Source organism: Lipophrys pholis, assembly GCF_963383615.2.
Source record: "Lipophrys pholis genome assembly, chromosome: 18".
NCBI classification, from domain to species: Eukaryota; Metazoa; Chordata; class Actinopteri; order Blenniiformes; family Blenniidae; genus Lipophrys; species Lipophrys pholis.
Genome location: NC_137646.1, coordinates 9,101,627 through 9,116,445, shown reverse-complemented (window position 1 = coordinate 9,116,445; position 14,819 = coordinate 9,101,627). Strand labels below are relative to the sequence as shown.

The 14,819-nt window shown below is 44.6% G+C and overlaps 1 protein-coding gene across 1 annotated transcript in view; it reads left to right on the top strand.

The window, feature by feature from the left end:
- rtn3 (reticulon 3) overlaps nucleotides 1-13,122 on the top strand; it is a 41,557-nt gene extending 28,435 nt beyond the window's left edge. The window contains exons 2-7 of the mRNA XM_080486188.1: nucleotides 6,769-6,976; nucleotides 9,070-9,208; nucleotides 10,276-10,345; nucleotides 11,478-11,524; nucleotides 12,048-12,106; nucleotides 12,341-13,122. Coding sequence (XP_080342314.1) covers nucleotides 6,769-6,976; nucleotides 9,070-9,208; nucleotides 10,276-10,345; nucleotides 11,478-11,524; nucleotides 12,048-12,106; nucleotides 12,341-12,389 — 572 coding nt within the window. The 3' untranslated portion in view covers nucleotides 12,390-13,122. The remainder of the gene's footprint in view (nucleotides 1-6,768; nucleotides 6,977-9,069; nucleotides 9,209-10,275; nucleotides 10,346-11,477; nucleotides 11,525-12,047; nucleotides 12,107-12,340) is intronic.
- The last annotated feature ends 1,697 nt before the right edge of the window (nucleotides 13,123-14,819 follow it).

The following is a 14,819-nucleotide window of genomic DNA, read 5'->3' as shown; positions in this document are numbered from 1 at the left end:
ACCTAATATATAACCCCCAATAATTACATCTAAAATGCGACGGACAGAAACGGATCGCTGCAGTGAACTTGGTTCATCTAGTTTAGTTTGGTTTATTAGTTGTGGGTGGGCAACCAGGAGTGAAGAGAGTTTTGTGTGGGGTGTGATGCTGCTGTGGTGCTCTTGATGACTGTCAATGTATTAGTTTCTATTATTCATGTATCCCATGACAGACTCTGAACATGCCATTTTATTCTCTGTATCGCTTGACGGTTTTAGGATCATGAGAGACTAGCGTGTTCTATTGTACTTTCAGTTGTCATTCCCTGTCCAACTGTGTATTGGTAATAAAAGTAGACTTCCACAAATATGTGAATTTATTGAAAGTTAAAGTTCCACAACTCGTGGGACCAATATGCGTAGCCAAGAGAAACCATTTTCAGAAGAGCCGTTCATGATCTACATTCAATGTTCCAGTCATGTTCAGGACACTTCATGTTCAGAAGAAATCATTAAAATGGTTAATAATGACATTTGAGGATTTTTTTTGTACAACTTTTTTTGTGGAATCCCTGATGAGGCCCAGCCTCACCCAGACTCTGCCTCCAGCGGCTTCCGGGTACATTGAGTTTGAGACCCTTGGTCTAAAATGAAATGTTTCACCAGCCTTTGTCTGCAATTGTTTTGATATGGACTCTTCACAATGTTTCAATGGGATAAGTCTCGAGGGAGTAGGAAGTGAGTTTGGCCCACCAGGATTTGTGGCATTATGCTACCTGGCCAGTACACCACTGGGCACGACGCATTAACAATGATTATTTCTTCTGGACGCATTTATGCTAGGTAAAGAACATAAAGCAAATTGCTGTCTTAAAATGGACTTCTTTCCAGCTGCGTTGGATTAGTTTTGCCTGACACAAAATGTTCTGTCTGTGGCACAAAAAATGTTATCAAAAAACTGAATCTGAATGGAGAGAAGTGAATCTGAAAAGTTAGAATCAATTAGGGAGCTGAAGTTTTGACCTGAATGAAATACAGTTTTGATTTTATTGTGATGTGCATTCAAACCAATAGATTCAATTTCAAATGAGACTATTCAGATTCACATTTAAAGAATCCACATTCTCTTTCTACTGGCACTAAACGTTTCATGTTCACATGGCAACAGCAGAGATACTCAAAACAATGTAGTTTGGTCCCGAGCGTGAAAGTAAGTTCCACCTTGGGAGCCGGTATGAAAACGAGATGGTTGCAGGGACTCTGAGCACCGCTGTTGTGTAAATAGACAGACGCTACGAAACTGTTGCGCTTACTCGTTTTCGTTTGTCCTGTAAACGGGCTCTAAAACGAGGACAAAGTGCCCGAGCATATTTACGAGGTGCTAAAGCGACTCGCTGTGCAGCCCCCTCCTCTTGCCCTGCCTCCCCTCACACACACCGAAGCTGGTATGCAGACAGTAATCCTAACGCATTCAGCCCCTTGTCTACATGTACTGCATACTTAAACAAACCATGAGCTGGCACACCTCAACCCTGTGCAGGTGCTCTGCCAATCAGAAACCAAGAGAGTGTGTGCATTGATCGTTTTAAGCTTATTTCTAGTTCTGTTCCCACATGAGCCAATTGACGTTAATAATCAGGGCCTGAATTTTTTCTACATATTTCATCAATTTTCACTAATCTAGCTTTTGTAGTGCTGTGTGTCTGTGTGTGTCTGTACATGCACCTGTGCAAGTGGAATCCATCTGCTGTACGAAAGCTCTAACCACAATTCCCTTTAAACGTTGTGTAGAACAGTTCATAAGTCCACATTTAGCTGCGGATGGGTTTCAAATCTGGCAACACCGGTGGGTGTGGTTACACTCCTTTTTTTTCTTTTTTAAGAAAGAACAAGTTTGAAACATGGCCACTGTGGTGGTGCGGGCGACGGCCGAGAGAGAAGGATAGAAAAGGCCAAGAATAAAAAGTGATTTCCAGGAAAAATACAGGAATGGCGAGTTTTCTCTCTGTTGATAAAGCATTTTATCGGTTATTTGCCAAATGTGACTGAGGAGGACAATCGTTCCTCCAGTGAACAGTCAGCCATGGAGCGCAGTGCACTGAAACAAAACGTCTGTCTCATTAAGCCCACATGAAGCAGCACATGATGCTACAATACCAAGACTTTGTCCTGGTCAGAAAGAAATCTGACGTTTGGGGTAAGTTTTGAAGAAGCAGAGAAGCTCAAAACAGTGTAGATAAAGGCAGAAGTAGCACTGATGATAGTCAGAGGTTTGAAGAGGAAGTACAGCTTTGTGCTGTAAAAGTGCCCTATTTGTTGATTGCCCCCCCCGTCCCCCCCCAGCCAGAAGCTTGTGCTATTTTAGTTTTCCTCTGCAGTGCTGCAGCACAACTCAGGAGGTTATTAAGCAGGGAGCGCTGGCTAGGTGAGTTCATTTCAGTGGGAGGGACACTCGTCGTGTTATCTGCTGCTGTGCAATACTTGTTTTTCATCAAGGATGGCTCCAGGCCGTAGACAAATTTCTCTTGACTGTTCTTTTTGTTGGATGGACTGAGTTTGATGGCATTTTGTCAATCCTGAGACTTCATCTCTTCTTTCAGTCTGCAAAAGTGAGATCGGGCCAGTCGGGCTCGGCAGCCTCTCACTATAAGAACAGTTTGTGCCCACGTTCACTTCAATAAAGTTCATTTGAAGTCACAAAACACCTTTAACTTTCAAAATGAAGAAAACACAGCTTATAAACTTACTTTCTAACTCTTAAGCTGGTTTTAGTAGTTCAAGCTGTTTTCGACCCTCTTGGCCTTTTTCATTTTAGATATTGACCGAGGCAGTGGTTAGCGGTCTTGCCTCACAGCCAGAAGGTCGTGGTTTTAAACACTGCTCAGGCCTTTCTGTGAGGAGGTTTCCTCCCACTGCCCAAAAACGTGCAAGTGAGGCTCATTGGTGACACTAAATTAAACCTTGGTGATAACGTCTGTATGTCTCTGTGTGTGATGGACTGGTGGCATACCCTCATCCACAGCGAGCCAGGATCAGCTCCAGCGCCCCATGACCCTGTACAGGAGAAGCGATGGATGGATGGATATTTTGTTGTTTTAGACACCTCAGCTGTTACATGTAGTTTTTATTTATTTAAGTTAAGATGTCTGAGAGATCATTTCAACTGTGTTGTGTCAAAGCACCTCATTTGTTACCAGTAAACCAAATGGTTTTGCAGTGGTCGTGTAGTATTTAAAGAAACGTTTTGTTCACTACTTTTACACTTCTCACCAAAGGTAATCGCAGCAAGTCATCAATCAATGACGATTTGAAACGTCTCCCAGCTCTGGTTCAGATGTTTCAAGTCTCTGCTTGTTTTTTGTGGGAGGACAAGTATGACTGGCATCACATTCGCAGTCACATTAAAATAAAAGATCAAAGTAATTAAGGCTTTCAAGCCACCCGGCTCTGAAATCAAGAGTCAGAAGAAGGCATGGCAATCCTGATTATTTGAATGCTTTGTAACCCACATGCAGACTGACGTGACATAGCAGCACCGTGTGGACAACAATGATTAGAGTTCAACACACCGGCAAGGTTTCATATGTATTGTAGGTTAAAAGTCTCTCATATGTTAAAACGTAGGTTTGCTGAGCTGCAGAAGTAATGGAAGAGCCGGAATCGCTGTAAAAGGGATTTCTTCCACCTGATCGACAAACTGGTTCTTTGCCAAACGTTGTGGGTGGAACTTGTGGGAATGCAAGTACCTTTGAAAGTAGTTATTTGGTCTACAGGGCGTACCAACGTGAAGTCTCACCTTCAACAAAAACCTGAATGAGCTGATGATCAGGGTTCATAATCCCTCATGTGTTAATCTACTGAATGGTTCAGGATGAATGAGTCGCCGCTACGCCCGATCGTCAGTGTTTCACCACGCCCTCTCGGGGTCGCTGTTGAGCCAAAGAGAAATGAAGGCAGACCTTCAGAGCCAGGCGTCGGACATATTAAACCGCTCAGCTTCCAGGATTAGCTGCAGGTTTGCAGCCACATTGTTCTGAAGAAGTGTACGGAGAAGGAAAAGCACACGCGACCACTTGAATCAAAGTGGTATTTGCCTCTTTATTGAGGACGCGTCTCACTGACCTGTAATGTCTTGTTTGTTCAGTGTGTTTAGCGCGGAGCTAAAACATCTCTCAGAAGTTGTAATTGGTTCGGATGATCCAGAGTTTCAAACCGGTGTTATCACTGTTAATACTTTGATTACTAAGTACTACTTTGGAGTTGTAGACTCTGCTGGTAGCTTATATTTGTTGTGTTGAGTCAAGGCGCAGCAGTTAAATCATTTAACGTTAGGACTATTTCACAACCATCAGGTAGCGGTGCAATAAAAGCATCTTTTTGTGGAGTCTTTTCAATATTGAGTCATGTTCAGAGAATTTTCAAAAAGTGAGTCTTCATAAATATTTATCTTTCATAAATCCTGATTGAGTGTTTTCTGAGTTTCTCTTGTGTTGAATTCAAATGTGCAGGTTTTTGAACGTTGAAGTCAATCTTTTCTCTTTTTTTTTTTTTCCCCAAGACATTTTCCCATTTTATACAGACATGCACATCAAACTTCATATACTCACCACAAATACCTAATACCTTTCAAACACCTTGAATCTTAAGATGGAAGTGCTGCTGAATGTGCTGTTAATGCTAACTGACCCCCCCAGACACCGAGGAAAGTCCCTGCTTCACTTTAGCCTGGTCAAAAGCACACCGAGCTAATGGATAATCCCAACACTGGAATATTGTTGGTAAACCAACTGGGATTGCACTTGCGTTGATATCGCAGTATCTGGAGAATGAAAGGTACTTTTAAATTTTACAAGAAGATGACACAGTAAAAAAATAAAAATAAAGTCCAGCGCAAGTTAAAAGAATTGATTTGAAACTGAAAATATACAGTGGAAATAATGAACACAACAATATAATTTACTTCTGTTTCAGGTCAAACTGGATTATAAGAGCAATAAATTACAAGAGAAGGTGAAAGTGGCTCGTAAAAGCCAGAACCAAAACCTTAATTGGCTTCTGTAGTGCCAACGCAACCTTACAATCCAACATTGTGTTGGTGGTTGTCATGGTTACTGTGAATGAGCATTTTCAAATTCATCCACTCTGTTTGCTGGTTTTTGGAAAAAAAATTTAAGAAACTAGTCAGAATACGTAACTGAGCTGAGGGCTGTGAAATTAATAACTACTTTTAAAGTCATTAAAAAGTCAGGCTAAAGAGACAAATCTGTACTTTTGTTGTAAACAAGTTGACCACTCTTAAATTAACCCTTGGTCTCAGTGAGATAATCAGAGTAAACAATGGCCAAATTGAAACATAGAATAGTGTTCTACAGAAAGTGTGTGTGTGTGTGTGTGTGTGTGTGTGTGTGTGTGTGTGTGTGTGTGTGTGTGTGTGTGTGTGTGTGTGTGTGTGTGTGTGTGTGTGTGTGTGTGTGTGTGTGTGTGTGTGTGTGTGTGTGTGTGTGTGTGTGTGTGTGTGTGTGTGTGTGTGTGTGTGTGTGTGTGTGTGTGTGTGTGTGTGTGTGTGTGTGTGTGTGTGTGTGTGTGTGTGTGTGTGTGTGTGTGTGTGTGTGTGTGTGTGTGTGTGTGTAACCCACAGCAAAGCATGCTGGGAGGCTGCCCTCATACCCCTGCCATGCAGACTGAGGAAACCCCACACATTGATGCTACACGACCATGCACAAACGGTTCAAACACATTTATTTGTCCCTCCTGTAATGAATCACAGTAAATCAGTTGGAACTCTGACTGGAGGCGTGAGCACCAGACTGTTTGCCACATGAGGTGGCAGTAGTGAGTAAGTTTTAACACTAATCCTCAGCTCCACCTTTTCATTTCTAGTCTTGCTTTCATTCGCTTATTTAATATTTGTTCCACCATACTCATTCAATTTAGTTGAAAAAGCTAAATGTGAACAACAGACATTAATCAAATCGCGACTGCTTATTTTTACAGGTTTATTCCTGTATATTTCTAAATCTCTAGAAAAGCCAGACAAACATTTATGAACTGTGTCTGTGTGTGCCATAATAACGTGTGTTCCCATTAAAGTTGCTGGAGCAGTGAGGCCTGAACCGTGCCTGAGGCAGCATCAACCCACGTGCTTCTTCCACCAGCACTTACACAAGGCTCCTTTTTTTAATACCCCCCCTTATACACACACACAGAAGGAGTGGCAGTCTGACAGTGCCAGCCCATTCCAGCATTACGTAACGTCCTTGTATAGAGGCGAGGGCTTGTGCATGCACGACTTGTCGCAGGACAGTCATGCAAATATGAAGTTGGCCACTGCAGCACCGTCTTCCTCCAGTTATTCTGGGCTGCACATGCCAGAGGAAATTTACGGGCCATTCTCATGTTTTATTAGGCCTCAAGTCGCAGGCCAGGAGGGTGGAGGAGGTTGTGCCTCTGCCTGTCTTACATTTGTTTTTTTCCTCTTTCAAAATTGGAGAAATAGTTTAGCCCCACAACTTTCCACATGTCCTCGATACACACGCTCACCTTGCCTGTTGGACCCCCTTTAGCTCCTGGATGATTTCACTGTTGCTTTCATAGATTCCTCGTGTCTCTGAATTCACAAGCTTTGTTTGTGACATTGCTGAGCAGGAAGTTGTATTTCTGGAAGCGACACCACAGTGCTGTTTGAGTAGTCAATTCGTCTGAAAGCAGGACACAGGAGCTGGTTGAGGTTAGGACACGCCATCATTTAATGATCAGTCTGACCTTCCTGCTCCTCCTCTTCCTCTGCAGTGAAGGACTTGATCCACTGGCGGGACCCCAAGAAGTCGGGCGTGGTGTTCGGGCTGTCGCTGCTATTGCTGCTGTCTCTGGCAGCCTTCAGCGTGATCAGCGTGGCCTCCTACCTGCTGCTGGCTCTGCTCTGCGTCACCATCACCTTCCGCATCTACAAGTCCGTGGTCCAGGCTGTGCAGAAGTCCAACGACGGACACCCCTTCAAGTAAGATGAATGCAGTATGATTTTAGTCCAGCCAAGCCTGTGTCATGATAAAGAATGTCTCACTGACAACAAAGATTTAATGCAAGGAATATAAGTAGCTCCTGGATTTGTTCACATGGATGCAGTGTTTACATATATGAGCATAGCAAGTAGTTGCTATTTGATTTGATCCATCCCACTTCACTGGTGTGGCATATCAAAATGCTGATTACACACCCACACACACATATATATATATATATATATATATATATATATATATATAACCAGAACATCGTCCTTATGACACCTCCACTGGCTCCCTTCAGTGTGAAGTAGTAGTTTTCCTGCAGCTCATCTCATGATCATGAGCATCCCTCATTAGACAGGAGCTGTGAACCTGGATCATGTTTTCTGCCACAGCAAGGTCTGAGATGGAGAAATCTGCTTGTTTACATCCTGATCAATTCTGTGGGGAAACACTGCAGTGACATCTGTTGGTCTATTTATGTCACTTCATCTTTTTCTGCCTTTGGATGCAACAGAAAAGTGACCAGTCTGTGAAACACTGAAACATTCGCAATGAGTGAAGTGAAGCAGATCGTTAAGCTCTTTGTGGTGATGAGCTGTGTTTCTTCATCAAACTGGCCTGAGCGTGGCTCGCTAGCAGCAGTAGCATGGTTGTTGCAGCTTAAAGTTGCTTCATGTGGTTGCTGCAGCTTAAAGTTGCTTCATGTGGTTGCTGCAGCTTAAAGTTGCTTCATGTGGTTGCTGCAGGTTGATGTTGCTTAATGCCGTTGGAGCAGGTTGAAATTGCTTCATGCCGTTGGAGCAGGTTGAGGTTGCTCCATGCGGTTGGAGCAGGTTGAGGTTGCTCCATGCGGTTGGAGCAGGTTGAGGTTGCTCCATGCGGTTGGAGCAGGTTGAGGTTGCTCCATGCGGTTGGAGCAGGTTGAGGTTGCTCCATGCCGTTGGAGCAGGTTGAGGACACTCCATGCCGTTGCAGCAGGTTGGAGTCACTCCATGCGGTTGGAGCAGGTTGAGGTTGCTCCATGCGGTTGGAGCAGGTTGAGGTCGCTCCATGCGGTTGGAGCAGGTTGAGGTCGCTCCATGCGGTTGAAGTTGCTTCATGCCGTTGGAGCAGGTTGATGTTGCTCCAAGCAGGTGGAAGTTGCTCCATGCGGTTGGAGCAGGTTGAGGTTGCTCCATGCGGTTGGAGCAGGTTGAGGTTGCTCCATGCGGTTGGAGCAGGTTGTTATTCAAAGTGTTGAAGTGATTATGTGTCCTGCTCTTTCTGGAACATTCTGGTTCAGTTTCCTGTTTGAGTCCAGGACATTAGCATGTTGTAGCATTCTGAGCAATGTTAGCCAGCGGCTGCTGGTTCTCGGTCCAGCAGCTCCTGTGTGAGGACGTTTGAATTAAACACCACCCGCCTCTCCTCTGCTCATTTTGAGAAGGTCATGGTGTTGTAACCTCCTTTATAGGAGGAGTCGCAGGCTGAGGGAGGCTCCATACAGTTCACAGCTCCTCAAGCCAATCCTTCAACCAGAAGAGTGAACGTGAACCAGAGTGTAGAAATAGATCATCTGTGCCTCAGAGAGACAGAATGGAGCTGTGTGCACACAGGAATTGGTGAAAGTGGGTGACCCACTGCTATTTAACGCCTCCAACTGTCATGTCGCCTAGTATTTTCCACTATCAAGTCACAGCACATGATGCAACTGACGCACAAGGAAAATCTATTGGCAGCAGGATTTCTCATGATAAACTGAACTGATTTCTAAATCAAATCTCCAGTTGAGCATGTGAAGCACAGCAGGAATCTGTGAGTTTTGTCACTTTGATCATTCTAATTTAAAGCTTTTCAGCTGCTCGTACAGTCTGGCTGTGTGGAGGCTCAGTGTTTACTGAACACATGAAGATAGAAACCTTTCATTCAAATGTGGTGATGGAGGTGTCAGGACCGGTAGGAGACCTTGGAGCAGAATGAGTGGCTGGTTCTGGTTCTCTTTGGATTGGGGTGTTTCCTGTCGCTGTCTTGCCTTCCAGCAGGTTCTGCATGACGATCAGCCTTGTTCCTGACTCAACCCCCTGCTCCTGTGCTCCCCCCACAGGTCACTGATAGATAAGGACGTCAGCATCCCTCCAGAGACCTTCCGTAAGAACGTGGATGCCAGTCTGACCTACATCAACAGAGGCCTGAAGCAGATGAGCCGCCTCTTCCTGGTCGAGGACCTGGTGGACTCTCTAAAGGTGAGCGCCCCACAAAGACCTGCCTCCCGGGAGCTCTGATTGGAGCAGGAATAGCTCGGCGGGAGGTCAAGTTTATAATCAGAATCAGATCAGCAGCCTTAAAATAACCTAACTTAACCCTGGTGGTGTCGATGGACGAGGATTAAATGGAGCTCATGAGCCAAACAGCTGGACCGCCCCTCTCATTCACACCGTTAATTTATAGGTTGTCAAACATGCACTCATCAGTGATCTTTGAGCTCCTGCTGCCACCCAATCATCTCATGTCCTCATTTAGACTCACTTATGATTTTATTATTAGCCTGTTATATTAAATTCATCAGAAGACTCGTCCGATGGGAACAAGCCATGAGAGCGCAGCGCTAACCTGTGCTTATTTATCAGCAGGCTGTTCGTTCGCCAGAGATATAACTGTTTTTATTAAGAAAGGACAGGCAACAACACTGCCACCTAGTGACTAAAGTGATCAGCAGACTTAAAAAAACTTAACAAATGTGTCACTTTCATCTTCGACAATCAAATCCTGATGCATTTGTCATTTAAAAGCAGTCAGAAGTTTCAGTAAAACTCTTCAGCTGCCTGTTTGTTTGACTTCTATATAAATGAGGACAGTCCCACTGTGCTTTTTCAGGCCTTCTAGTCTGTTCCAGTTAGTGGAATGTACTGGAAGCTCAGAGAGCAGCTTCAGTACTCGAGTACTGGGTGAGTCCTTCTCAGCTCTCTGGAGGGAAACATTTAACTGTCGTCACATGTTTGGGTTCACTTTGTTTCATGTAATGATACAGAAAACGCCAAACATTCCCTTCTTGTTCAGCAAACAAAATCTTTTGTATTTAATGTCACTTTCCCAGTTTTGTTTTGTGAAGAAAAATGGGGTGAAAAGATAGAAGCTAAAGGTTGTGTGACGCCTGGAAGCTCTTGGTCTAAAGCCCTGAGTGTGACGTGAGTTCATGAACCTACAGCAGAAAGTGAAAACACTTCTGAGCCCTGGAAGGGTTGAAAGGACGAAGCGCTGTGCTGCTGCTGTCTGCTGTTCTGAGATCCATGTTGTGTTGTTGTGTCTCCAGCTGGCTGTGGTCATGTGGCTGCTGACCTACGTGGGAGCCGTCTTCAATGGAATCACCATCCTCATCCTGGGTACGCTCCCTGGCACCAGGGTTTCTCACCCCGACAGCCTCATCGGTCCACTCTGTTGAAGGAATATCCAATCAGTCCAGGGAGCTTACATTTCTCATGTAACGAAGTGTCCCATAACTCAGATTGGGATTAACAGCTTATTATTGGCTGATCTTTGATCTTCTCCCTGAAAGTGTTCAAGCCCAACAAGCAATGATCTCTTCTTTTCTTTCCACCAATCAGATGCTTTGGTTTTGTAACATGGCATTTATAGGTGTGAAAAGCATCAATATATAAGAACTGATGACAAGATAGTTGGTCTTTGCTGGAGCCTGACTGAACCTGTATCACTAAGTACGAGATATTTCTGGGTTTGAGTCTCGTTCTGAGCAGAATAAACTTTCTGGAGGGCTCAAATCACTCGTGTCATCTTTTACTGATAGGTTTCCCTGACAACCAGTGTTTTAATTAAGAAAACCGAAAAGTTAAAAATGGTCAGTTGGATTTAATTTACAGCGCTTTTCCACAGCTTGAGCAGTACACACACACACACACACACACACACACACACACACACACACACACACACACACACACACACACACACACACACACACACACTCAGCTGAGCCACAGTCACTTCTCCAATTTAGATCTTTGTTTCTTTTAAAAGACATTATTTACAGTTTATAAAAACTGGTTGTTTGTGAACTAGTTAGATTTGACTTGTGTAACCAGATGAACTCTGTCTGGAAGTTTCAGGTGCATGAGAGAGCTGGTTTTCATACTCTGAATCAGCTCAAACCAGTCTGATTGTCTTTAATGCAGAGGTCAAAGGTCAACGGTGTCCTGACTGAACCTGAATCTGAAAATGCTTCATCCTCTGATCATGAACAGATGAGAAACCATTAATGATGAACATTAGGCCTGTCGTGCCATACATTGTTAAACAAAGTTTAAAATGCAAGTTGAAATGTAGGAAACAACTTCTTTAAGAACAGATTTGTAATGGGAGGACGAAACATCCCACCAGATTAAGAGATTATTTATTTTATTATAGGAATCATCCAGCCCGTCTGTGCTTTTACAGGCACGGACCACCAGAGCAACACAACACAAATGTTTGAGTTCTACTTTCTCTTTTCTCTTCCAGCTGACATCCTGCTCTTCGCTGTGCCGCCCGTCTACGAGAAAAACAAGGTGTGTGTGTGGGTGTGTGTGGGGGTGTGGGGGGGTGTGGGGGTGTGGTGTGAATGACTGCAGTCCTACTCACACACTGAAAGCTTCCTGACCTCAAGTCACGGCAAACCAGTCAGCATCATGACACACACACACACACTGACTTCAGGGGTCTTACTCATTCAGTGTCCTGGGTTAGTGCGTCGCCCAGCTGCTGAGGGAAGGAGAAGTCTCTGAGCTCTTTCAAATGTATTCGTTCCTCCCTGGATTAGTTCTTTAACGATTTTAATCTGCTGCCACACAGACTCTTCTAATTTCTTCTCATTAAAAGTAAAAAAGGCAAACCTTCAGGACTTCTAGTAAGTCAGATTCTCTCAACATCTGGAATAATTTCATTGGATGAACTCTTCAACCAGAAGCTTCACTCCTTCTTCCAGCAGCACTGTTCACTAACTAATAAGTTTTCTCAGGTGAACTAGAGACAGACTTGCTTCCTGTAAAGAGCCTGACCTTCAGCCTGTCTGACCTCTGCTTCTCCCCTCAGACTCAGATTGACCAGTACATCGACCTGGCACGCACTCAAATCAACTCCACCATGGCCAAGTAAGTTCCTCAATCCACTAATCAGCAGAGCTGCTGGAGTCATGTGACCCGCAGCAAAAAACAAACAAACTACGTGCCAGTAACGTCTTATCTGTTCTGCTTTCTCTCTTTCTCTCTATCCCCCTCTCTCACTCTCACTCTCTCACACTCTCTCTCTCTTTCTCTCTCTCTCCCTCTCCCCCCCCCCCTCTCTCTGTCTCTCTCTCTCTCTCTCTCTTTCTCTCACTCTCTCAGGTTACAAGATAAACTTCCGGGAGCTGTGAAACGCAACAAAACCGAGTGATGGGCCTTCCCATTCGAAACCTTCACACCACCACCATCATCACCCTCCTCATCACCATACTAAACCCCTCCCTCCTCCTCCCCTGTTAAGCCCCGCCCCTAGTCAGTCTAACCCCCCCCCCCATGACCACCTTACTACACTGAACCCTGCTAAGTAGAAAATCTGAGATACTCGTTATTCAATGTAAAAACTACTGCGCAGCTTAACTTGCAAGCATTAGACAGGAAGTGTGTCCGTGCAGGTGGGCACACGGCAGACCCCCCCACCTGCGGGGGGGCGGACCCCCCAGGGGGCAGGGGCAGGTGAACTAGACTGAGTCAATGAGCTGGTTTGGTCGTGAACAGCGAGCAGAGGGACGACGGCTGTTTGTCTCTCTCACATAAAAGAAAATGCAAATGTCTGTACATTGACCCGCCCCCACCCCCACCTCCACCCCCACCCCCACCCACCAAAGGTCGCCAGCTCACTGAAGCCGGTGAAGTCAAGAAATAGTCAGTAAAGGAGTGTTGTTGTCTGGTGGCCTCTGCTCGGCTGCGGTGGTGTCTGGCTGTTTCTGGGTCGTGTTCCTGGAGCTCCTGCTCTTCACTTTGTTTCCTTTCATTTTACGAAGAACTTTGTGTTTGTAAGTTTCTGCAATGCACTGAACTTTTGTTTTTGAGAGCCTGGAGCCGGTTGAAATAAAAGCTTTGTGACCCGGAGCCAGCTGTGGTGGTTTGGTCTAGTTCACCTCTGATCAGATGCTTTGTTTTTTCCAGTTTTCTGGATGTGTAAATACACCTGACCTTCTCTCTGCTGTGGACACGTTAGCCTGGCTTTTTCTATCAACCACAGCAGTCCTAACTCGTCTGTCGTTCACGGCCACCTCGTACCTTTTGATTCTTCTTCTATTCTTCTGGATATTAATGATAGGGCCGCTGCTTTGACTCCCACTAGCTCGACAGCAGCATTGTAAGACTTGTTTGCTGAGACTGAGCAGAGATCCACTGAGGCGGATTCTCTGTTGTAGGACAGGTTGAAGTGACACAAAACTCTGATGTTCCTTCAGCTCCACCGTCTTCCTCCTCCTCCCAATCACTGCAGAGCTCCACAAATGTCCTGTAAAACATCCAAGTTTCCTGAACACTTGTTGGATTGACGGTTCCCGTTCAGTTTACATGTTTCAAACCTGCTCTCATTAGATTCACACCAACACTGTTTCTGAAGAAGCTTCGATTGTGTTCAGTGAAAATCCACCACACAAACTCAGTTAATTTAACGTCTTGATAGTTTGGGTTAAAGCTTTTATGGGCACTCATGGAATGAAGCATTATTGTGCAGATTACTGAGCCAGAACAGTTACAGATTAAATGTGATGATTCACCATGAAGAAGGTTTCACTGAATAACAGGATTTGTTCCTCTTGTGTGGAAACTGTTAGAGACCTTCCATCCATTCATCTTCACAGTAGACCGCCACTGAAAGTCTAATCCTGAATGGTTCTCCTGAAGCTCTGACACATTGACTTTCGAGAAGATTAGAACAGCATCATAGTGCCGAGGCTGAGAGTCCAGCCTGGACCCGATGAAATGATGGGAGGAGGAGCGACGCGGTGAGAGGAGGAAGAGCTGGAGTTCACCCTGAAGCATGTCACCCTTCTAGACTGTATCATATTATTCACCCCGACGTTTCGTTCCTATGATTACTACTCGTGATTGTTTATTGGTGTTTTCTGAACTGGGTAGCAGCCGTAGTCACTCGTACGTCTCCACATTGTTTTCGATGGATGAATTTAGGTGAAAGTGAAATGAGCCAGATGTTGGTGTCCGCTTCGTTGTGCCCTGGGATCGGGACTGAGTGACGCTCAACGGCTTCTAACGGCGCCTCCTGCACGCTAGCTGTGTGACGCTAGCTCGCCCGCTACACTGCAAAAACTCTGAATAATCAGTTTGACGTGGCTGGATGGCTAAACAGCGACAATAAAATGAAACAAGGGTTAAACTTAACTAAAGTAAATACAACAACTAGTTTCAACATTGTTTCTGTAAATGTGTCGTTGCCTAACTCATTACTTTCCAGTGATTGCTAAGGATACACAGCTGATGTTTAATGTAGAACTCTGAATACAAAATACTGCACTAGCATTTCTCCACCAGAAGATGGCAGCATCACAGAAGCTAGTTTGTTTTCCTTGAATCTGTATTTTATCTATGATGCTAAATTCTGTCTACGAATAAATGTAAGTCTGTCCTTTCTGATTAAAGTTCGTAATGCCACCCAGAGTAAAGTCATCACTGCTAATGCTAAATGCTAATAGTTCTCGGTAGACTTCGTCAATGTGTAATCTGATGTAGCTCATAATCTACGGATCCATTTCATCCGAGGAAATTCCAGGAAAAGAAGATTGTGGGTAAGTGAAGCAGACTGACGAAGACGAAGTGATGCTACTGCCTG